General features: G+C 40.9%; 1 protein-coding gene across 1 annotated transcript in view; it reads left to right on the top strand.

Annotated features, from left to right (window-relative positions):
* APBB1IP (amyloid beta (A4) precursor protein-binding, family B, member 1 interacting protein) overlaps window positions 1–25,726 on the top strand; it is a 52,578-nt gene extending 26,852 nt beyond the window's left edge. The window contains exons 8-13 of the mRNA XM_010285726.1: window positions 817–960; window positions 3,951–4,061; window positions 16,967–17,065; window positions 18,026–18,143; window positions 22,615–22,712; window positions 25,113–25,726. Coding sequence (XP_010284028.1) covers window positions 817–960; window positions 3,951–4,061; window positions 16,967–17,065; window positions 18,026–18,143; window positions 22,615–22,712; window positions 25,113–25,634 — 1,092 coding nt within the window. The 3' untranslated portion in view covers window positions 25,635–25,726. The remainder of the gene's footprint in view (window positions 1–816; window positions 961–3,950; window positions 4,062–16,966; window positions 17,066–18,025; window positions 18,144–22,614; window positions 22,713–25,112) is intronic.
* Window positions 25,727–25,935: the final 209 nt, after the last annotated feature.

The following is a 25,935-nucleotide window of genomic DNA, read 5'->3' as shown; positions in this document are numbered from 1 at the left end:
TGCTGAAGTTTTGCTTCAGTTGTATGTTTGAGAGAGAAGAATCCAGAGCTCTGTGAAAAGGTACGAAAGAAAAGATTATCACAGTTATCCTGGCAAGCATTTTGACTTTGGTAAAAGTTCACAAAGGAAGTGCTTTTCTCAGGTGACTGAGGATTCCCATTTCAAAATTAGTGCATCTCATGAAGGCACCAAATGTCAACCAGCAGAAGTCCTGGTAAATTCTAAGTGAAAACATTAAGTGATAAGTGTGTTGGCATTAAAAATTACCCAACAGTAGGTCCTTCAAGCAAACAATGAAGTATATTTGTTTAAACAGTCTTGTAAATGCTAGCATGTATTTCAAAGTGAAAATAGAGATTGAGGAGGATTTTCTTTAGCTGTTTTTAGAGCTCCAAGCAGTCTCTAAAGATTCCTTCTGCAGAAGTATGTCTCTACAGAATCTGTAGACACAGCAATAGAGAAAAACCAACAGCAGCAGTACCAACCATTCTGTTTTATTGCCTTCATGGAGCACATCTATGTCTAGTTAAAACTTTTTGTAGGTTTTTGCTTGATCCTTTAGAGAATGGAGGTTTTGCGAGCCTTTTTTTCCCAGTGTGAGCACCCAACTTGCACAGCCAAGTTAGCACATTAGCTTGGAAAAGTTTCCTCTGCCTGTCTAAGGTATTCATCTCCCTGGTAACTGCATTCCCCATGTTCATATGTTCACTGTCACAGGAGATGTCTTTATTTTTGAAGGGAGCATTTTTCTGATGTTTATTAATAGGCTTGTGCTTAAATCAATTTATTTTGTGTATTATTATTCTTGTTGCACAGGAAAGCTTCTGTGGGACATCTGTCATTGTGCCAGAGCTTGAAGGGGCCCTTTATTTAAAAGAAGATGGAAAAAAGTCCTGGAAGAGGCGTTATTTTCTTCTACGAGCTTCTGGAATTTATTATGTACCCAAAGGAAAAACCAAGGTCAGGAAGCCAAATAATCCTTTTATCAATAAAACAATTCATGGAGGTGAAAGTGAAGAACTCCCAAGGTGACATTTTAAGAGCACTCTCTTAAAATCTGAGAGGGTTGGGCTTTTTTGGTTTAACTTTGACTACACCACTTGTGCAAATATTAGAATGTAGTCACTGAATCCTGTCACGTTTCTCTCCTTTTGATTTCTATGGATAGATAAAAGCATTAATGAAATAGCACTCCTCCAGAAGCCAGTAGGGGAAAAGAAAACAGCACAGCATTCTTCAGCTGGTGTTACAGTGCCAAAATGATTCACAGTTATATGGGTTCCCTGTGGAAGAATATTTTAAAAGTTTTCAAGTAAACTGATTTCTTATCACAGAAAAGGTGGAATTTTACTTTATTTAATACTGACTTTCTGCACCAGTAGCTAGCATGCAGATATGCTATACCTTTTTTCCTACAGTCATCTTTACCTAGAAAATGCATTGTGCCTTTTAAGGCTTTTTAAGACTGCTCTTTGTGTAGAAAGAAGTGAGACATCCACCTGACTGAATCAAACGCGCTGACATTTAGTACTGCAAAATATTTAAAGAGTCTGAATTGCCAGTACTGGAGAAGCAAAGGGGTCCTGGACATGTTGCACATAAGGGCAGCTGGCTTCTCATTTCTGCAGTGATGAGGTAGAAAGGTGGCTTCTGGGACTAGTGGTATTTGTTGGGGTTTTTTTGTATTCTGAAACGCACTTCTATTACCACTTAACAGCTCCACTAATGCTTCATATTTGAAAATTCTGGTGCTGCTGATGGAGCCTTACTGTTATGATTTGTGCTGTGAAACTTAACTGTTCTGCTATTCCCTGACTAAATTACAAAGGAAAAAAAAATAAAATTGATAGCTTGTAAAGGAATGCCATGCTGCTGCTCCAGTTACCTGTGTTTATAACCAAATCTCAGTGACACACAGACCTAGGTTACCTTGCTGCTTTCACTTTACCAGACCCTGAGATAACAGCTCTCAGTCCTCAAATCATGTTGCACACACACAGCATCAATTAGGAACTAGAATGCTATTTGGAAGGCACTTAAGGTTGAAAGAGTATAAGAATAGTCAAATTAAAAGTCCATCTTGGACATTTTCTTGTAGCCTCCCTCCAGCAATGGCCAGTAGCACAGTGCCAAAGCAGGGCAGGCATATACTTAGACTTACCCAGCCCTTTTTCATCATCCAGTGATACCCATTTCAGTGAGTTTCCATCATAGTGCAGATGAGGAAAATGCTTTCTTTTTTCAGGTGATAGACTGAAAACACAGGCCCAGGAGGGAGCCATGCAGTCACCCTGTAACAGGTGTTTTAGTTTAACGCTGTATTGCCTATTAGTCATTACAGCCTGTGTACCACCCTGCCTATAGCTCAGCCATTTTAAGGAACTGTGTGAGTGCTTCAAACTCACAATATTACCAACTCAGCAACTCACAGGGATTGAGGACCTTGAATCTAGTTCTTTAGGAAGTAGTCACAGCTCTTTAAAATGATACCACAATCAACTATTTGCTTCTGCTTCTGTAGCAGCCTTCAGCAAAAGGATGCGTATGTCTGTGCCTCATCCATTCCACAGAAAGTCAAGTCTCTTAGCTCAAATTTGTGTTTAATGGTGATTTAAGTTAGTTACTGCACTCTGTATTGGAACAGCTGAGTCTCTTACACACATCTTTTGTGGAGACACTAATGTCTGGTAGATGAGCAGGGTGCAGTGAGGGTGCAAAATATCTTAAAGCACTGCAGCAGAATTCAGTGGAGCTCTTCAGTCAAACCCCTTAAATAATGAGAGTTCATCCCATGTCAGGGTGCTATGAAGCGTGCATATGCATCTTGCTGCGGTCATCCAGTTGTGGGTAGAGTGATCTTTCATTGAAGAAACAAACAGTCGGCAGACAATAGTATCTTTAGCTGCTGCAGCTGTTTTAAAATTCATCATGTAATCATGATGTCACTTGTTATAAAAAAGCAAAGAAGTCTGGGCATACCTGTGGCACTTCATGTTGGCTGTAAAGTACATTGCAAACATGTGACGTGAAAATACAGGGACATATTCAGCTAATTTTACACATATGCCTTGGTGGTTTTTGTTGTTTGGGGGTTTTTTGTTAACAGACCGGGCACCAGTCAGCACTGCTGTCTTAATTTCTTTCTTTAGCATTACTCTACTTATAACCCATTCAAAAACATGCTGTTAATGGACAGGGTCACAAAACATCACAAAACAAAACATCGGAATTGCCGATACAATTTTAAAATTTGTTTCTGTTAATTGTGTTGCTTTGTCATCTTAACATTGCAGAAATACTAGCAATAAGCGCCTTTGTCCCTTGCATAAAAGTTATGCTTTGTATGCAGAATTCTGCAGTGAGAAGTGTGCCAGCAACCGAAAACTTGTTACTTTATCAACATATTGTGAAAAAGCAAATGTTATGATAAACAGAAAGGAATGATGCCAGGAAATTTGAGAAAATGAAAAGCAAAACAGATAAAATGTGTACTTATTTCCTGATGAGAGTTTGTTTGTTGCATATACCAAAGAAAAACAAGCTCCCAAAGGAATTGAGAACACTAAACCTTCTTTCTCCACTCAGAATTACAAGGGTGTGGTTGCAAGGCCTATATCTGTTTTACTAAAGTTATTTCTTACTATGGTGTTCTGTTTGGTCTTATTAGCCATAAGCCAAAATCTCCACAACAAGCAATAAAATACAGCAAAACCAGAAAAACAGCAACATGCTGCACTGTGTTATATAATATTCCTACTATGTACTGACCCTTTTCCAATTGTTAGTTTAAGAATGCACACACTTAAAATTCATCTTTCTTCAGTCAATTTCATGACAGTTAAAAAAATAAAAAGCATTGGCATTCATGCACTTAGAAAAAGTCCTGTTAATGAGTTTCACATCAAAATTCAATTTGTTCTAACAATGACGTGCTTGGTTTTCATTTGTAGACATCACGGGATCTGGCATGCTTCATTCAATTCGAGAATATGAATGTTTATTATGGTTCTCAACATAAAGTGAAATATAAGGCACCTACAGATCACTGCTTTGTCTTAAAGGTAATGTACGAGAAAAATAAGTTCACCGAATGTCGTAAACTGTTTCTTTTATATGTAAGCATGTTTAAGTTTGAAGTTCAGGTGACTCTGATGTGAAAGAGTACCTCCTGCAAAATTATGTCTGTTTTCTTCTTCACTTCATTGTTGATCAGCAACATACCTTTAGAATATTAGTTTTAAGGACTGGTAATCCTATGATATATGTCTACAATGCATCTATAAAGTTGTCTTCAAAACAAGTCTGAATATGCATTCAGTGACTGACTGTTCAGGTGACTGGACACATCTAGACAAACGTGGCACACAAGGCGGATGTATGATGAGAAGACTGGCAGTCCCTAATGCTGACGTTATGAGCACTGTGGACTATACACTAAAAAGCATGTTTACTTTTTATTTGCAACATAGTCCTACCTGTTGAGTGGTTTGTTGAACTGAGAAGCAAAATCTTGCAGGATTAGACATCTCTGTTGCACATTCTATGGCACAACTATTTGTGGCAGGAGGGCAAAACATACTGTTCACCCATTCATGAAAATCAGTGCTTGCTGTTGAAGTATCACATTGCTGCCTCTCCAGGTTAGGCACTGCAGTTAGGCTGGGAATTCTACATTCCTCTCAGGGAAGGAAAAGCAGCCCATGCTTTTCACATAGTTGAGATAGCAGAAATGAAGCTTTGAGGTTGCAGTAATTAGGTCTTGCTTGCTATTTGTCATTAATACAGATTTTAGAATGCAGTGGGATTACTGTGTACAAGACAGAAGATAATCCTGTTGCTGCTTCTCTATTTAAAGGCCTGCAGTCCAAACAAGATATTAGAATCTTGCCATCTCAGAAAAAAAAATACAGGAAACATTCACATTAGAGGTCACTTACAATACCACATTTCTGGCTGTAGCTGCACACTTACAGCATTTTTTTAATTCAGTTTCAAAATGTCTGCTAACCTAATTTACACATGGCCAAGCAGAAGTGCTTTATAGACCTGTACTTATTTTCTGAAGCAGATGTACCTAATTAACACAGATGAGCAGTTTTAATACTATGGTTTTCTGCAAAATGCTCTGCAAAAAACACTTTATCCATTTTTGTAAAACAGGGGTGAGCCTTCTGAAGTTACCAAGTAAGCATTATTTCTGAAAAATACAACTTCTAATGAAAAAAAAAAAAGGAAAAGGGTAGCTGATTTAAAAAATAAGGAGAAACTTATTTTCTAAACAGATGACTGGTCAAAGAAGTATCTGACTAATTTAATAACAGTTATTCACATTCTGTCCAGAGGAAAATAAAAGCATGATTTTTGCAGTGTATGTAGCAATGTGTTTAACTGTTCACAATGATTAGGAAAACTTTCCAGACTCATTGCCATCTTTTGTTAAAAGAGGTATGCTATAAATAAGAACTTAAACAAAAAAAAAGTCACAACTCAACTAAAGTACTTGCTTTATTGGATGTGTGATGTTAGCACTGTACCCTCAATGTGAAATGTGAAGAACAAGATCAAAAGCTCACTACAGGAAAGCTTTTTATGTAATAGGCTTATAAATGTATGAAACCTACTTAGCAAAACTGTTTGCTCTGATGCTTCTAAAATGTGTTTGCTGTATACTAGAATAAACATCATATTGATAAGATCATTATACCTGAGCAACACTACTTAGTGATGAATAGATTATGTTACGGTAATTGTTCTTCATTTTAATTCCCACAAATCAGCATTTGGTAGATTCCTGACTGGCTCAGTTTCAGACTTGGCTTCTTTTAACAGGTCTCTTGCAGTGGCTGGAGTTGGTCAGGAAGTATGGACAAGTATTGATATCTTCAGATCTTCTGTTGTTTCAAAAGTGGAAGCCACCCACTTAGGGTGGCTTTCTGAGGGTGATGCAATGGAGACTTTCATATTTATTATTATAATAATATTATATTATAATTTATGTGCGTTAATTTGAATTCTATATCTACCTTTTTGAAGGCATGCAGCTGAGATGTGTTCTGTTGTATCCTTCTCTTACTTTTGGAGGTTGGAGCTGAGAATGTAATACATCTTGAGATTTGTGGTCTGAGGGAAAGAGCCAAGTTAAATGTTGGTTTTTCTGATTGGATGCTTGGTGACACAACAGTGTGTGGACAGGAACATACATTAGACATAGTCACATTTTGTTCCTGTCTGTTTTTATATGGAAGTCTTCCAGAAGAAAATATCTCTCTTGCTGGGAGACACTTGTCCTGAGATGTCAAAGGAAAACAAACCATCATCCTTGAGATATTTCTCATCCTGACATATTTTGAGAATAAAGTCCTCAAGATGAAATTACTACTTCTGCAGACAGGTGCAGTGAGCAAAAGGCAATAGATTCAACAGGTAAACATTTGTCCTTATCATACTGGTAACCTCGTAATTTTGAAGGAATTTGGATGCCCATCTCAGTCCAAGCCAGATGGAAATTTCTCCACGGCCAAGGCTGCACTGCTGTGTCTTCATAGCTCTTCCATTCCCCTGTGTGTGCCTCGGGACAGTGAGCTCTGCAGAGGTTCTCTTCCAGTTATTTGTTTGTGTTGGCTGCAGGAGATTATCTGTCTTTAAAGTAAATGGGGGAAAGTAATTGAAGAGTAGCAGCCATAGCCCATGCTAGCTGTTCATTTAGGATGGCTGTAAATCAAAGGAGATTTTCACATTTTGAAAAATAGGTTAGTCTGCAGCCCCTATTAGGTCCAGTAAGCTGTAACACCACTTGGAAAGTTTTTGATAGCATACCACTATATTTTTTTAAAGAATTGTTGCTTTCTGATGACCTCCTTAGGAACTGCTGTGTCAAAACAGTGAGCAGTCATCAGCCAAGTTACTTGCTCTGCTGTGTTTCAAACTTAAGGAAAGAAACTGCCCAGCTCAGAGGCAAGAGACCAGCTTGTACTTTGTAGTGCAGGAGAAATGCAAGGACTTAGCAGCTTCAGCAGTATGTTGCTTCTGTGTTAGATGGAAAATCCTTCTGAATTCAGAACCAGACATAATTTCACAACTTTGAGCATTGGGTTGAAAAGATACTGTATTTATTTCTGACAGGTTAAGCTAATTGGCATCCTTACTTCAAGAACAAGGAAAATGCCCTTTGTTCATTCAAATGGCAGCAAATAGTGTGACGTGGGCTAATTTGGAGTTTAATACGGCTTCATGCTTGAAGGAAGCAACCCTTCTTTTCCTCCAGTCCTCATTTGAATGATGAGCCTTCTAAATAAATAACTAGGTTAAAACCAGTAACATTTGTACCTGCCTTCAAAGGTCCTGTTTCATATTAGCAGGGAGAAAAGATAAAATATCTTTTTGCTTCTCCCCAACCTTGGTCATCTTTATGTTCTATCTTTATGGAGGGAAGAGCCCTCAAGATACTATAAGAAAAAGCAGAGCATCCCTGCCATTTTTGCATCTATGTGCCAGGCATCACCAGGATGAAAGAGGAACCCTATAACTAATGTTAATCACAACCCTGGTGACTTGATTTTAGCTAGAACAATGAGATTTCTCAGGTTGTCTGAGCCCTGAACTACATGGGCTTTTGTCTCAAAGTCTTTATGACATTTCTTTGAATGTTGCTTCACCTTGATCTCTCTAAATGGGATGTGGGCTTTTTTCCCAGTTTCTTTTCTTAGACTACAGTCAAGTGAGGGGATGGCAGAGACAGTGAGCCTTTGGTCCTAGTGCCTATCCCAGCTGACATGTATCCAGTCACTGGGCGCTGGCAGCTCCCTCTGTCCTGTTTCTTTTTTAATCTAGATATTTAATTTCAATTTCAGTGGTCATACCTGGGTTACTTAGCTGATGCTGGCTTGGGTATTGGTGTTAGTGTAGCAATAACAAGATCATGCACGTCATGGGCAGTTGCTTTGATACATAGCCAGAAGCTGGGGTAGGTTTTGCAGCCTGTGATGATGGAGGTGCAGCTAGATTAGCTATTTTAAAACTAGCTCAGATATACATGTTCTTGTCTGCAGATCCATACTGTAAGATGTTCCTCTTACAGCTAGAGAAGCACCATGTGTTGTGAGTGCTCCTTGCCTATCATTTCTTCACATTTCATCAGCACCCCATTGCATATACCATAGGTCCGAACAAAAATGGGGTGGTTTTTGCTTGTTTGTTAACCATCAAGACACTGAGGAGATAGTGGGGAAAAGGGTGGTGTGCCAGAAACAACTGAAAAGCTCATCACAGTGTCTACCAGCAAAAGAGAGAGCACTTTTGTGAGCTTATTCAGGAGTTTCCTTTCAGTATGATTCAGGAGACAACTGCAGTAACTGAACAAAGCTGTTGCTTCCTCATATCAGCTTCTCTCAGGCAGTAGAAAGCCCAGCTGGGACCAACCGAAAAGAGCACAGCTGGCGGGTTGGTGTCAGAGAGCAGGGTCACCTTTAGCTGTCCCTGTGCAGCAAACCAGAATCGATGTGGCTGGGTCCTGAGGATGTGAGCGCAGCCTGGCACAGAGGCTCAGATGGAGTTGGTTTTCAGGAATCCTTGGGCTTTGAGGCAACTATAAAGCTTGAAGAACTGCTTTACTTCCCAGTAATTAGTTGGTCTGTACTGAACTATAACCTTCCTAAATTGAATTGTTCTATACCACTGCTAAACAAGCCTTCCTCCATCAAAGGATATTCCCACATTTAAAAAACAACATGAAGAACCTGCAACATATTAAAAATAGAGCCTCTGAATAAAATAAATACTTTTGGGGCATGTGCTCCTGTAAACATGCAGATTCTTCCTATTTTCTACTCAGCTTAAATGTAATGCTTACAAAAATTTAAAGATCCCACCCTTCACTTTGACAACAGGTAAAGTGAGTCTTTTCTTAATAGAGACCTCCACAGGCAGAAAAGAGGAAAGGAGAGTGCAGCCAAGTGGGAAAGAAGACCCTCACTCAAACCTGCATCTGCCAAGGTCGCATCTCTCCCTCTGTTCCAGGCAGAGGAGGCAGGAGAGGGTAGCAGCATGGCTCTCGCCGCCACCCTGCGGAGAGTGCTGGCCACTCCTGGGAGAGAAGGGGGGAGGAAAGAAAAACCTCTCTCCTTCACAGAAAAAATAATTTCACACATCGCACACAGCAAATGTGTAAGTTGGAGTGGTTTGGTTCCTCACGGTAGCCTTTGCATTTACAAATGTGAATTTTTATGCATAGATTCCCTGCAGATCTTCTCTTTCACCACGTTACATGGGAAATGCTGTGGAAATGGATGAGACCTTTTGTGATTTATTTCATATTCTGAAGCTGAAAGCCCTCAAAACCAAGAGGTTCCACCATGAAGGAAGGGCTCTGTTCATCAGGCTAGCGACAGCATCCATTGCACTGAGCAGAAATTGTGAACGTAATGTTTATTTTGTGCATTAAGGGTATCTGTGTGTGTGCGCACGCACACTAGTCCAGGAGCTGGCTTTGTCATACCATGTTGAAAAATCTTTAAAAGCAGACAAATAGCAAGGTAATCTATATGCAAATTTGCTGGTTTAGTCAGTCCGATGTGCCTGTGACAAAGAGTGGATTTAATTATAGTTTATTGGTGCTGGTTGTGCTTGAGTAATCTGGAGGTAATGGTGCATAATGCTGAATTAATCTAGGATGAAAAAAATTGGTTTCCTGGGGATAAACTGAGACAAAGGCAAATCATCCTCTATTTCCACAGCTGGGTACATTTTCCTGTGCAGTCTAAACAACTAAGTTTTCCTGGTGTCATTTGGAAACTATGACTTTTTTTTTTTTAATTTCTAAGGATCCAAAGAATTTTGGAAGTAAATTTTCAAGAAGAATAGCTTCTGTTTGCAACAGTGGCATTATTCTAGCAGGTAATTGGGTATTCAGTCACTCCGCTCCTGATTCCCTCCTCCCTCACGCCCAGTATGCTCCGTCAGAGACTGAGTCATGTGCATAATGCAGTCAACACAATGACAGTTAAGAAGGTAGAAGGTGAGAATTAACAGTGTTTGAGATAGAAAATGGTAGGAAAAAGATGTAGGACAAATAGCTAGTGCAGGAAACAAGGATAGCAAACAGGAGATTTTCTGTTTCTTTATGTGAAAGACTTGAAAACTGTTGTGTTTTAGCATGAATGCTTCAGATAATTATTTCCAAGTAAAATTCATTGCTAGATAAACTGAAAAAGTAAAAGCAGAAATACTCTTTATTACAGAACACTTTCAGATATGTGGGATTACAGTCATAGTACCTGCACACCGTTTTGCAAGATTAATGTATACACAGTGGGGAGAATAAGGATGGAGAATGGACAGTGAGAAATGGAATGTAATAGCTTTGGAAAATATTATTTGCTGCATAAATCCGTCCTCTTTGATTACAAACTATTACATGTATTTTTAATGACCTAAAAATTTTGCCTCAGTCATTAGAGAAATGTAGGTCAAAAGGATAATTTCCTTATAATAGGACAGTTACTGTTTTATCTGTATAGTTCACAGATGTCTTCAAAAGATCAGTTAAGCCTGATCATCTTAATGCAAGGAGTCCCCAGCATCAGAATTTGACCATGTTTAATAGTAGATGGCAAATTTGAACCACTTCAGTGCAATTTTTGAAAGGTGCTGAGTATTAATTCTACTTGCAGTCATGGGAGCCGAAGAGTGTCAGCTTTTCGGAGAAGCTAGCTCAACATAGCACAAACTCATCAGTAGAAGATGAGGTATCCAAAAACATTGACCATTTTGTGAAAATTTGGCCTAAAGCCAAAGCTTTTGATCCAAAGTTAGTCACTCTTTATGCTTCTGGCTATTGTTTCTGCCTCAGAGACTGAGCAATGATCCATATATTTTGGGGCAAGGAATCCAATGAGATGCCTAAATAACTTCAGTTTACTTTTCATCTTCAGTGTTGGAAGAAGGCAAAGCAAAAGAACATTTTATTGGGATAATCTCTAATTTCTTGCACACATGGCCTTTAGTCATTTGTTTTGGCACAAACCATAGAAACCACATTGTTCAGTTCCCATTTTTTCAGGTTTTCAATGTGTTCTATCTCTTTTTCCTTAGGCAAAGAGTTTAATTTATATCTGAAAATGTAATCTGTGCACAAATATTTTTTTAAACCTCTCCAGAAAATAAGCTCTTTATATTCAAGTGCTTCTGCTTTCTTTATCTCCAGACAGCTGATACTTGTAGTGGAGACAGTGAGTCAGAGTGACAGACAGTGAGACAGTGGGTCAGAGAACACTAGATTCTGTTCCTAAACCTTTTCAGTGCTTTTCCGGGTGGAACACGGCACATCCTTTGGTAGCCTGATGTTTGAGGTGCTCAGGCCTAACTGGACAGATATCCAACATTTCCAAAAAACAGGCCCAATGATGCAACTAATTCATCACTATTAAGAGTTTTGACATTGACAGAGAAAAAACTTCACTGTAGTCAAATTATGTTGCATTTTAATACTCTGTATTATTTTGAAGCACTATTCCTTTTTTTTCTGTGAGAAAAATTCTGGAGTCCCTTTCTACTTGCATATTACCACTTTTCATTCAATCTATGACTGCTGAGTTGGTTGCTTTTTAAACAGTTGTATTTCATAATTCATTTTGGTGCTGCATGTTTCAGAGCCAAAGGTGATAAACATTTCCAGAAGAGATGTTTTCACTTTGCTGTCAGATGATTTTAATGACCTTTTCAGGACACGGTACGCACCATGTAACAAAATAATTTATCTCTCTCTGTGTGACACATGTAAGTTGTGGCATACTGAGGTTAGTGTTACTTTGCCTAAAAATACAGTATTTCTCACATCACTGTCATGGTTGATATTGTTATGACCTCTGTTAGTCTCACAGAGAGATTGTTACAGGGACTATGAATCTAGTTTAGCAAAAACAGACTTGCGTAGTGACTACAGCTCCTTATGTCTGTGAGCTGTACTAAACAACTATCCTGAGATACAGGAGCTGTGAAAGGAGGAAATTGGTTCACATGGATCTTCACACCAAGTCATCATTTCTAGGGAGTTTCAGCTGTCCAGCTTCTTCTCTGAATTGATTATCCTGAGTCAGCATTTTAATGTATTATCTAATAGATTTTGCACGTGACATGAAGTTTTCAGTGGAGGGTTGAGCTTGTAAAGGTCAGTGCTGACAGCAGAGAATTCCAGCATTTGTACTGCTAATGTAATTTCACTATGGTACAGTTCTTCCCAAGTGAGCAAGCTGCTGGTGTGGGGTGTGACAGGTCTTGGCTGAAACAATATTCCTTCCTACGTATGCTTCATGCATCTAAAAACCACAGGAAGCCAAATGCCTCCGTCTGAGCCACTTTCTAATAATCTTTGACAGGTATAAACCTTTAGTATCAAGCTTAGTGCTGCTGGTGTTCAGTCCTGTGGTCTGGCCTTGCACACGGCTGCAGTAGGCAGCCTCAGCACTGGCAGCATGGAACAGTCCTCCTTAGACCTAACACAAAGCCCAGGAAGGGTAATGGGGGTATTTCCAGTCAACCTTAGTGGGCTATGGGTCCAGTACAAAGTTATGTTTTATGTGTCATTGGTAAAGTTACACATAAAAAGATAGCCAGTGCTGCTACTTGGAAAGTGAGAGGCAATATACTCTTAGCTGTTATGAAGCGAAGATACAGACTGCCTGCACAGCTTTGAGGTGTTTAACCTTCCTTATGAGAGCTAAGTGTTCATCAACTTGCTAGTTTGGTCCCTAATTGACAGAATATACTTGTGACTGTGCATTTCATCATGGTTGCTGATTGGAGTAATTTAATCAAGGAACTGGGGTAATTTGGAATAGGCACCACTGGTGAATGTCAGTAGTTAAGATGGATTGCCCAGTGGAGAAAATAGCTAGTAAAAGGCAAGGTAGACAATAGGCAGTAAATAACTCCCATGTTGTCTGGCATGGGACACTCTAGCCTTGTTCACTGACAGTTCCCTCTCAACTTCTCAGGGTGGTGAGAACCCCCAGTCTCAAAATACTCATAGGCAGGGTAAGCACTGAGGTAAGGAAGCTTGCTGATGATACAATGTTATTCGGATCATTGAGGAGACAGCAGGGTGAAGAATTTTGGAAGGCCACTATGAAGCTGAGGTTCTGGACAATAAAATCATAAATAACATGCAGTCTAGGCATACACACAGTAATGTGCATAGGGACAAAAGCAGTCGGAACTTCACTTGTGAAATTGCTAACTTTGAGCTGACCTGTACCATGCAGGAGCAAGATGTTGGTATGGTATATGATTTGGTGAAAGCTTTGTTTCAGTGCTGAGTGGTGGTCAGATATGTGAATCAAGCATTAGGAATGATGAGGAAAGGCACAGATGATAAAACAGTGAAAGTTGCCATACCATGGCACAAGTACATGGTTTCCCCTCACCTGTGCAGTTCTGGCCCTCTCATCTCAAAGAGGATATAATAAACTTGGAAAAGGATCAAGGAGGAGCAACAAGGATAAGCAAAGGTAAGGAATGGCTTTGACTTGAAGAATGACTGCAGAGACTTAGAAGCCTGTAGGCTGGAAAAGAGCCAACTTGCCAGGAATATGATGCAGATCTCTAGGCTCAGGAGTGGCATGGAGAGGTGTGGATAGAGGGTCAGCCATTCAGTAACTCTTCCAAAACAGGAACATTACACAAAGTAATGTTCAAAAGCTAGCAGCAGTCAGTTTCAGAGCAAAAAGAGATGGCTCTTCCTAGAGAGTGTAGCAGATCTTTGAAAATTGTTGCTAAAAGATGTGGATGCCCGAACTCTCTCTGGGCTCCACAGAAAGCTGAAGAATTACTTGGAGAAGAAGTCCACTGAAGAACCTAAATATGCAGAAAACCCATCCAGCTCAGAAAATACCCAGACCTGAAAATGGTTGCAGACAGGGAGGGTACAGAGAAGAAAGTATGATATATGCTTGTCTTGTTCTTTCTCTTCCCTCAGTATCCATTTGTGGCTACTGTCAAAGTCCAGATACTGGGAACAGGGAACTTTGATCTGACGCAGCACGGGTGTTCTTGTGAAACTGGTATTTCTGTAGGGTGCCCCAGAGGAGAGGTTTGCATCAGCCCCTCTGAGCTCCCCAGCAGCAGATCCCCATGGCAGAACTGTGTCTATGTGCAGCACCATTACCTAGCTTGCTCTATGCCATATCCTCCTCCGCCTTGTTTATCCAATGTGCACTTTCTTCAAGATGCTTGCATGAATTTTCTGTTAAATTATAGAAATCTTTTTTTGTTTCCTTGTAATAAAAAACTGTTGGTAGGTGTGATGTTTGAAAATGAGAGGAATACTTAGATCCATTGGACTTCGTTGTTATGAAAAAGGAGGAAAAAAAAATCCCTGCTTTTTTCATTTTTAAAAGTGTTGGGTGCCATCTGCTGGGTTCAGTAGGACCTTACACACTGGAGCAAAATTGCTAGTTGCTGTTTGAAAAGTGCTTGAAGAATTTAATTTACCCAGAGTTGCAGTGTCTTTGCACCTCCTGGTTCTTTTGGCTCTGTTGGTGATAATGTCTAAACCCGGGTCTATGGAATGTACTCTGCCACACACAGAAGTGCTTGCTTACAGTTCCCTTTTAAAGATACCATTCAGACTGAATTCTCGAATGGTTTTCACCGTGTTTGGTCACATAATGGAGAAATAGTGGAAGGAAATAAGCATTGTCAGGCACTGTGTCCTGGCCACGTATTGCAGTAGCAGAGTCCTCTCTGAGCAGCATTCAGGCTGGCTGAGGCTGCTGGAGACAGGGACAGGCAGACGCTGGGGAGCTGGAGAAGGCTGTCCAGGGGCCTTGGTTACTGCCTCTGTTTGATATATGGCATAGGTGTACAGCAGCAAGACACAGCCCTGTACATTGAACTGTGTAAAGGGATGGTGAGTGTACCAGGTGGGTGAGGCACAGGTCCCTGGGACCTGCTCTACAGTTAAGGCACATGGTGACAGTGAGCTGGCATCTCTGGGCTTGCAATGTGACATGTCCCTAGCTCTCACCTTGGGAGTGCCCACGAGCAAGGTAATAGAATAGGGTAGCCATGGGCCCTTCCAGAGTGCTGAAGCAGAGTTTGCATATTCGTCACCGAGGGGAGATGGCCAGCTGTGTGTTTGCAGGAAAATAACGAACAGTATGACCTGTGTGAGCAGCTGAGTTCAAACATGCAGGGAGCTGTAACGCAGTCACCCACAGCACTGGCTTGGGACACATCTGTCACTGTGAGACCCCCCAAGAGTAATACCCCTTTGGTTTTGTTCTTTCTCACAGTTATCTCCCTGGTGTGTTCACTCTCGCTCTGTAATTTGATGATACAGGGCTTTGGCAGCAATACTGGCTTGCGCGGTCCCATCCTCTCATCCATCCCTTGCTACTCGTTCTCTTCCCCAAGCCACAGTGCCCCTTATCCCCATGCCGTATGTGAGGCCGTGCCATGTACTTCAGGGTTCAAAAAAAACCCAGCCAAAACTACAGTGTGATGAAACAGATTATATTTAACCCAGACCAGTTCCTTCCTTTTTTTTTTTTTTTTTTTTCATTGCAATGATGGGGAGCAGAGACACGTGGCTGAGGACAAAGACCTCTGTATTCAGCTCTGCTTTTGAACTCCTGGATCACCCAGCTGTGGCCAGGGTTTGGCCTCTGTGCCAGGGATGCCCCAGCCACCAGCAGGCATCTGCGAGAAGACATCTGTCATCTACATCAGCCCTGGGCTGGCGGGCTGCTCACAGCACTCTGTGCTGCAAGGGATCCTGTTGAGTTCCCCACATCCAGCACTGCTCTGTTTTGGGGGCTTAACCGTATGTATAAAACTAGGGTCCTTGCTGTTTGATGGAGGTAGGCTTTGAACTTTCAACTACCCAGGCCAAAAAGAGAGTGATTTGCCAACAGTGAACCCTTGGAGCATATTTAGCTGCTCTTTTGTGCGTTCACAAGATTTTACTAACTGTGCACCTATAACTTATAACAACACAAATGGAAAGTAACACATAAATTGAGGGATAATGGAGCCTTTTCTTTTGCTTTCATTCTTTTCCTTGTGTATCAAGAGATGGCAGTATATTATTCCATTCAAGCTACTAAAGACTTACAGCCTTCTCTGCTGTAGCAGGGGGAATCAAATTCCTGCAGAGCCTTAGAGAGGATGTTCACTCTCAGGCAAGTAGCCTGGCATTTTGGTGATCTTTGAGTTGCAATGCTACATCACCACATACCACTACTACATTGATCAGTAAGGGGAAGAGATCCTAAATTGTGTCCAAAAGAACAAAAAAAGGTTTAAAAATTGTAAAGGTTTCTGGTGCAAGCAAACAAAAAAGATTACTTCTGATGGCATTGCATTTTGAATGATCCTCTATCTAGACCATATGGCAGTATTACAAAACTGTTGGCAAACAACAGCAAGAGTAAAGCAGAATAAAAATGTATAGGAAGAAAACTAGAGCTAGGCCTGAAGAAAGGCAGCCAGTTAGAAGGAAAAATCTGTTTCAGCTGAGAGTTTATGCTTAAACAAATCTAATATACTCTTTGAAAACTAATTATGTTCAGCGTTCAGTCTGGATGCCTTACAGATGACAAACCACAATGAGAAACAGGCTTCCTTCCAGTGTTTATACATTGAGTGTTAGACCTTGAACCATGGCATTTGTAGACTTCATTGAACTCTAGATCACGATTAGCTTTCTGCAGCTCTTGAATTCATATTACAATGCGTAAAATTGTTTTGAGCAAATGCTGCCAGTGGCAACTCATGTATAGTTCATAATTGCCATCTTTTTTATATTTTCTTATACTCTGTTTTTGCTGCTTTTTTTTTTCCAAATCATCTTCAAGTTGACACATTGCCTATAGGCAGCGTTCTCACTGAGGTCACTGTGCAGTGCCTTCTCACTTTTGTATAGAGACTTGATTTCTGTGTGTTTCTTATTTTGTGAATCAATACCTTTCAGCACCCCCAGATTCAAAAGGAATCCCAATATATCAAGTACTTATGCTGTGATGATCAAGCAACCCTGCTTCAGTGGGTGACAGGAATAAGAATTGCCAAGGTGAGATTAAAAATAAATTTAGCTAAATATGTTTTCTGTAAAATCTTATCTTCCTCAGGTTACTGACTGTCATCACCTCAACTGGAAATACTGTGACAAGAATGGACATTCATGCTAATTTTACTCTAGAAAAAAAGAGCAGAAGGACATGACCAGGATGGATGTGCTTAGTGTTCCTGTACCCTAGTTATCAGTGTGTTTTTCTCATTAACGTGAGGGTAAATTCTGTATCTGTAAAACTCACTCCAGTTATCTGTCACAATAATAGTATGCTGTGGCTAAAGATGTGCAAGCTCTGGTCAGTCCAGCTGTTACATTTTTCAGACAGTTCTGTCCAAATTGTCTGCCTCACCCTTTTCAAAAAGATCCGAATTCACAGACCATTTTGGTTTGCACAAAATATTAAGGGAGATGGTTTTATACATAGCCCAGTATACTGGCTGTACCTGGCCATGCAGACCTGCTCCTGTTAGGTATATGTTCTTTTCTGCCGGTTCTGCTGCAGGGTGACATCCAACAAAGGTGTGGGGTGAACATCAGATTATTGTGTGTCTTACACTGACAGAGCTGTTTTGCTCTAGAGCCCAGGGTTCAGTGTCCCAAGTTTCCAGTCTGAAAATGCAATACTTGGAAAGCATTGGGAAAAGATATTTATTGAGAACAGTTGGTTTTAAAGCAAAGTTTCAAGATGTTTACAGATGCTGAAACGAACATAAAATGTGAGAATGATATCAGAAGGACTGTGTTTGGTCATAGGGATTCATGTTTTATTGTGCTATTACAGAGATGCTTTGCACCTGGCCCTATACAGAAATAGGCACAGCACTTGTAGAAAGCTACTTTTTAACAAAACTGGGTAGGAAGGAACAGGGTCAGAAAAATTGTCCAAAAGCAAAATGAATGCTTGGCTTATTTCAAGCTCAACATCGTGCTTACTGTATTGTTTCAATTGTTTTGCAGTATGGCAAGATGCTTTATGATAATTACAAATGTGCAGTGAAGAGAGCTGGCTTGTCCTCTCGGTGGGCGAATCAAGGGACAGTGGAACCAGATGCGCCTGCAGGATCCTTATCAGCAGGTACTGATGCTGTCACAGCAGTTGAAATCACATTTATTTCCCTATTCTGTCATCATCAGTGTTGCACATAGTCTTTGTTCAGAAAACTATCCTGTGGATTCATCAAGATAATAACTTGTTCTAGACAGCCCAGTGTAGCTCTGATCTATAACTAAGCTAGGAGCAGAGCTCTCACTTTGATTTAGAACTTGAAGAATCAAAGACAGCCCACCAAAAGTCAGTTTAAATCTGCATAATTTAATAAGGTATTTTTCTGTTGGCATCTCAATATAAATCCTTTATTCTCCCGCTACATTTTGTGGGCTGATAGTCCATGTCTTGAAGTTTTCTGTTTGCCCATCTCTACACTGTCTGTATTGGAGCTTTTCCTCCAATGAATAAAAGGGATGAGTGGGATATTCATGGAGTCATAGAATAGTTTGGGTTGGAAGGGACCTTTAAAGGTCATCTAATCCAACACCCCTGCAATGACCAGGGACATCTTCAACTAGATCAGGTTGCTCAGAGCCCTGTCCAGCCTGACCTGGAATGTTTCCAAGGATGGGGCATCTACCACCTCTCTGGGCAGCCTGTGCCAGTGCTTCACCACCCTTGTGGTGAAAAATTTCTTCCTTAGATCTAGTCTAAATCTACCCTCCTTTAGTTTAAAACCATTACCCCTTGTCCTATTGCAACAGACCCTGCTAAAGTGTCTGTCCCCATCTTTCTCAAAAGCCCCCTTGAAGTACTGGAAGGCTGCAACAAGGTCTCCCCAGAGCCTTCTCTTCTCCAGGCTGAACAACCTCAACTCTCTCAGCCTGTCCTCATTGGAGAGGTGTTCCATCCCTCCAATCATTTTTGTGGCCCTCCTCTGGACCCGCTCCAACAGGTCCATGTCTTTCCTGTGCTGAGGGCTCCAGAGCTGGATGCAATACTCCAGGTGGGGTCTCAGAGAATGAGAATTATTCTGAGAATGATCATTTCAGAAAGAGATTATTATTGGTTGAGCCACTTTTTCCTAGCCTTTCACTCATTTGTGTGATAACAATGTAGGTATTAAGAGAAAGATGAGAGAGAGGATTGGGTTATTCTCTAACTTTACTCTTCCAGTACCTTCATCATATCGCTGTTGCCTATTTTATCATTGTACAGGTAGAACAGTGCATGATACTAGCTGTAACTTGCATGAATATTTTTAGTTTACATGCTTAAGATATGCTTTATTTATCGGGAAGGACATGCTGGCCAAGTACTTACTGTCATAAGACAAAGTCAAAATCAGTGTTGGCAGTTAATATTCTGACTTCTCATGTACACAACTCAAAATCCTCCAAACACCTTTCCAAGGCTTTAGTTTGCCTTTTCTGAGTATATGTGAGAAGAGGGTGGTCTTTCTGCTATTCCTTGGAGTCAAATCATGGTAATAAATGCACATTTAGTGTACAGAGACCCAGTAACAGACTGTTTTGAGATCAGGGAATTTTTTTTGATGGTTGTGCATGGGGGTACTTTAGCAAGGGAGCAAGGGTGGATGGGACAGTTGTGGAGCATTTTGTGATCTGGTGTTGATGGCAGTAGAAGGCTGGCTGGCCAGTGAGGCTCCACACTGGTGCTGCAGTCTGTACTGGATATGGGCAGGATCAAGACCTTATAAAGTATATTACACATCTGTATAACATCAGCTCATGACTAGAATCCAGAAACACTGCATGTGATCATAAAACATACTGTTAATCTTAACTAATGGATTCCATTACATGGTTAAGTAGCCTGGAAAGATTTTAGTCATGTATTTTGTCTCTATGGAAATATCTCTGAAGTATCATTAGTGTTCTAACTGAGGCAAGTCACTGTGATCCTTGCTGTCTTACAGTTATCATTACTGCCCTGTGTAAAACCTGGGGCCCAACTATAATACTATAACCTGAACTGCCTGACTATGAGCCATTGTTGGCTCATGTTTTGGAAAAGGAACAAAGCTTGTTTTCTTCTGTTCTGTTTTCACATGGCTGTATAGCCGTTTATATGGTCTGTTTTCGGTATAGGCTAAAATATGCGATAGAAAACTACAGTCCTGTGTGAGCTTAGCAGGGGCCTGTACTCTAACTTCAGTGGCAGCCAAAAGCAATGCTCAGGAAGGCAGGTGGAACTTCTGTCCTTGCATCTCATGTAGCCTGGTCATGCTGCTGAAGCCAGCGTTTGTGTGTTCACGTATACCCCAAACTGTATGGTCCGTGGTTCTGAAGTGTCCCAAGTGCCAGGCACATCTTTGGCAAAATACGCTGTTTGCATCTCTGCCTCATGTGTGTCTTTGGACACTAAAAATCTAGTGTACGTTGTGTGCCAGCACAATATCATTATGCTTGAAAGACGAAGGATGTTGCTTTAACCAGATGTTCCGTATCACTACAAGGCTCAATATTTTGCATTATATATTTTGTGCATCTATATTTTACATTATATTTGGACTACTTTTTGCTTAAAACAAATATTAATTCCACATAAAATTTTGGAGAAACTGACTTGCAAAGAATACTATAACATTTAAACTAAAGATAAATCTTGATAATAGAATGCGTGAACTCAAATATTGAATTGACTGGGAGTCCTTTAGCTGACTGACTTTGTGTATAGCATATGTGCAGGTATGTGGCAGAAGTTGATATACCAAATGTTGCGTTCAAGTCTTGCATAGTTTATGGAATCCATTAACAGAAGAAGAAACAGATTACTATTTAGCCATGTCCCAACTTTCTGGTATATCACATTTGCCAAGTAGAACACTATACCTTGCACCATATAGAGTGGATCCCTCTCTGGTCTCATTCATTTAGTTAAATCTCAGCATGACTGAGGGCAGCAACATCTTTGAGGAGTGTGAAGGCCAAACTCCTGCTCTGCTATGGACAGCAGATGAAGTGAGGAGAGACAGTAACTTGCTCCACTTGAGGGCAAGGCCACAGAACCCAGGGATTTACAGCTCTTTCCACTGAGCACTTACAGCCACAATATTGTATTTATCTCTTTATTGACTTCCATGTTAGTCTTTCATCAAACACAGCTTGTAGTTTGAATGATCAAAATGGTACTTTGGATTAAATATGCTGAATGACATGCAGGCACAGGCATAAAAGACAAGGACTTCAGACCATCTGAACCTTAATTCAGTACACTGCAGAGTTCTCTGTCAATCATGTGATGTGCAAGCATGGCAATAAAAATAATTTGTTCTATTTCTTATCATATTCATGGAACCTCTTTGCTAATCAGAAAAGTACATGTTAAGATTAAAACCATCATTGTGCTTAGACTTACATTGTAGACAGCTAAGGGTTCACCAGCGTCCAAGATGTACATGAGTGGAACTTTGCTGGATCTCAGAACTGTAAATTATAATAGAGCTAAGGCAGTCATTAAGGTTTGCAAATGTATGTATCTAGGCACCAAACACTGTCTACTACTTTGACATGTACAGCTTCCAAAAATCCTAGCCTAAACTGGAGAGTTTATTTAATCCTCATCAGGCTATACAGGAGCTGGGGATTTTTTCATATTAAACACAAATTTGTCCTTTGGTCTCACAGTCACTTACTCCATTTGACAGTATTGGGTTATTTATGCATATCCCTTACACACACAGTAATGGTGGGCAGATGTTTTGCAGAGGTTTAACTTAGCCAGCTAGCAGATCTTCACTAATCTGAGGTTCACAAGTCTTCCATGATTCCAGATGAGGGGGAAGTTTCAGAGCAGTGAGATCATTTACTAAAGAAAATGGATCAGCACCTCTGTAGGACTTCAAATCTTCAGCTCTCATGACTCTTACTGATATGAAACTATGGTGCTTTCCATCTTTAGCCTAAAGTAAAGGGGGGAAAAAAAATGCAATAAAAACTAGGTATGTAGTAATACTACTTTAAAATACAAACTTTAAAGTGCTATTGTGAAAGGCAGGTATTTAAACAATGGAAGGCCAGGGAGTTGGTTTAGCTATGCTAGTTTGATTTCTGCTTAGCTTCCGTTCCAAAGCCAGCTCCCCTTCTCTCTTCCTGTGTCAGCCTTAATGGTCTCCTTCCGTAGTCAACGTTTACAATAGTCAGAAGAACAAGCTCTTAATTTGTCAACACCTTTACACACTCTGATAATTTCTGTCATATATCTTCATAATTCTGCCACTTGCACTTCCTGTAGGATTGTCAGCTACAACCAGAGAGGCATGTGGACAGGTATTAGTTTTAATGTAAGATATCTTGTTTATTTTTCCTTAGGTAATGAACTGAATATGAAAAGTCATAAAATAAGCCTGAAGTAGAAAACAGACATCCTTGTGGATTTTACTGAATTATGTGTAAAAAAAACCTGTAAGGAGTGGTTCCTTGGTGGAAGCTGTAAAGACATTTTTATAGCCTTTTCTTAGTTTGCTATTCCCTGATCTGGTTAATATCACAAAAGTGTAACACTCTCTTCCCTCTCTCTCCTCTCCTTGTCACAGGTGCTGTTCAGTCAAATGGACAGATTCCCCAAATTGTTCGTCGTTCCAGTGCAGAATTTCCAGGGACTCAGAAGAAAGCAGATACATCAGAGGCACAGGTCAGCAGTTACTGGCAGTGCACTAGTTAAATGTCACCTGTGAACCAGTACTTCCAAGTTTGTTTTCCTTCACCCACTGTCTTCTCCCCTCAAAATGCCAGTGTACTGTTAGGACAAGGATTTGGCTCCTGCGCCAAGTGGCTGGTTCCTTGCTGCCCCTCCTCATGCTTTACACACTGCAAACAGCGTGCCTGTTGCGCAGAAGCAAGGAGCCACTGGTGGGCGGTGAAGGCACAGCCATCCGCCACTTTCATTCTTCAGAACAAATAGCTGTGAGTCCATATAGCGGGAATAGGAATGTGCCTGCTGGGACAGTGTCAAGGAGTCTGTGCTGCCAGAAGCTCAGTGCTGTTTTCTGTCTCTGCCAGAAAACAGATAGTAACCCAAAGAATACAGTAGTGTTTTGAGCAGGGAACACTGTGCACAGCTGAAGATGAGTTTATAGGAAAGGAGAATGTGTGAAGAACTAAGGGAAAACATTACATGTTGTCATTAGGCTCTAAATGCATTCCTTGGTTAAGCTCCAAATTTTGTCTACTTGCACCATCACTGGCTATAAAAGTATCAGTAGGGTACAGTATGAGGACTTCAAAAACATCCTATAGAAGAAACCCCTGCATTTGTTGCAGTTCATTATTCAATCTCTCCATCATGCATAAAGTGCATAGGACAAGAGAAATGAAATTCCTAGGATTTTTCTGTCACCTGCATTATGTGTCCTACACTTCTTGTTTCTGTCTTTGAGTTCCTCCTTTAAAAAGATCTGTTTCTCTGTTCTGAACCTCACTTCCTCTGGAATAGATCACGTTCTCAGAACTCAGCTAGTGGTTCCCTCCTCCTGTGTCTCGTTTACTTCCATCTTTGTAGGCAAGGAGAGTGAGGAAGAGGAAGAGAAGGCATGCATGTTATACTTAGCTAATGCCAGAATTAGTACTGCTGACTGCAGGGTTGCAGAGCACTTCTGTCTAGCAGAAGCCAACATGTTGCCTTCTTTGTCTCACAGCTTCTACAAGCCTGGGACCGAAGGATCAAGCTGCAGTCTTTCAGGGTGCAGTGTGCTCCAGTTAGAGCACTAAGCTAGCTGGATCTAAACTGATAAATAACTAGAAATGAATGTGTTACAAAGCTTGGTGTTCAGGAGAGCAGACTTCTCCACAGGTTTACAAGAATAGATAGCATGTATGGGTAGTAACTGTCAACAGCTACCAGTTGCTATCTGAAAAAAAAAAAGAGAGCAAATCATATTCAGATATCACCAAATGGGCTTTATTTATCTTCAAAGTGTTGACTAGTAAACACAATTTAAAAGAAGAGGCACCTCAAATTTTGTCAAAATAAACATCTCCATAATGAACTGCTATCCTAAATTTTATTTTTCTTAACTTGTATGGTGGATGCTTTGATTCATTTTTCCTTCAAAAAAATTGTCAGAGGGTTTGAACATCTTGTGACCTTGCAAACATGGCTAGAACTTAGTGGCTTCAAGGACCTGTTTGTTGCACTATTGATTCAAAAGTAGAGGCTGTGTGTGCACGTCCCTTGCCCAGCAAGATATCTGCTGAAGATACCCTTCCCCAGGCTTATGAGTGGCTCTTGCCCGATCACCAGTGGAGTATCTTTCCCTTGCTGTGCACCACACAGAATCGTGACAACGTCTTTCCCAAGTGCCTCTCTTCACAGTGCCTTGCAGTGCTCTCCTTCCTGCACAGAGCAGGCCCAGTGCACTACCCTGCGGGTGAGAGCATGTCACACCATGCTGCAGAGTACTGGGGACAGTGAATCCAAACACATAAACTTTAAATGCCCAAACCTTTCCACCTTCTTCCTGGTTCACTGCTGTTGTGTCTAATGATTTTGGCAGAGATAGGTGACTTCAGTATTTTAGCTTTATCCAGCAGTCACAGCTAGAATGGGAGATGGACATACAATGGGGACAAGAGCCAAAACTACATCTGCTTTTTATGTTCTCAAATCTTGTTCAGTATTTTTTGGATGTAAAAACACAGCACAGATTTTTGGGTTTTTTTTCAAGTCTTCATGTTCTCAGGGAATGAACAGCAGGGTGGAACATAGAAAAAGTATCTTCATATGTCTTACTAACTGCAGTTCTTTGAAACTTTAAAAGCACTCATTTTCTGAGAACAGCACTCAAAGAAGCAGTATGAATATTGTCAACGTGGGGGTTTCCATTGTCAAAGCTCTGTGGGCAGCTCCAGAAACAAAACAAAATACTGTTTGCACTCATCAGGCAAAATGTACTCTACTCCATGTCACTGTCTGTCTACTGCACTCTTCTCATATATTTTCACATCTTTTCACAGTTCTTAGGCAGTGGCATTAGTTTGCACATGCACTGACTGTGTCTTGTCCTTTTATTTCTTCTGCTTATTAAAGGCTAAGCCAAATAACGTCAGTGCGCCTGGCCTGGCACAGTCAGTGATGAGGCCACAGAAATACCAGAGTAAGAGGAACTCACTGCAGCCTCCTCCTCCACCTGAAAGACGGTCATCTGCTATTTCTGTTTCACCAATTCTACCTTCCAAAGTCAAACGAGACAGCGGCATTTTCCTAACAGATCCAGACAGCTTTCCAGCACCGCCACCTACATTGAAGATTGATTTTCCACCACCACCATCTGATTTCTGTGAACCTCCTCCTGATTTTGTGCCTCCACCACCACCAGCTTCCAGCAGTGGTAATGGAGACCTGCCATTACCTGCTCCGCCTCCACCTGTCTCCAGTAAGCCACCACCTCTGACGAAGAAACCTTTGCCACTTCCTTCAAAAAGGCTAGAAAACACAGGACAACCTGGAGAGCCACAGTCATCTGGGCCACTTCCAACTGGAGATGGAGGCAGGCAAGCAGATTTCATGTCTGACCTAATGAAAGCTCTGGAGAAGAAAAGGGGCAGCAGCTCCTGAACTCTGGGAGCAGGTGGACTTCAAGCCATGGCTGTTTTTGTGAGGCATCATGCAAGGTCATGCTGAATCAGGGTCCTCCAAGAGGAATTTTCCTTCAGAGTTCCTCCTGGGGGTCTCAAGAAGTAAGGTGGGGTGCCCTCTGTCCCCCACTTTGTCCCTATAGCCTGCTCCTTCCACCCCCACTCCCACCCCCCCTTAACTAAATTCCAGCATGAGGCCAAGTTAAGAATTGGCTGTAGAGTCTTGCTTCACTCTTGTCAGGAGAGCCAGGGATGGTGGAGCAGCACTTGCAGAGCTGGCC

Source organism: Phaethon lepturus, unplaced genomic scaffold (genome assembly GCF_000687285.1).
Source record: "Phaethon lepturus isolate BGI_N335 unplaced genomic scaffold, ASM68728v1 scaffold994, whole genome shotgun sequence".
NCBI lineage: Eukaryota > Metazoa > Chordata > Aves > Phaethontiformes > Phaethontidae > Phaethon > Phaethon lepturus.
The sequence above is the reverse complement of the archived record's forward strand: the minus strand, read 5'-3'. Positions and strand labels throughout refer to the sequence as shown.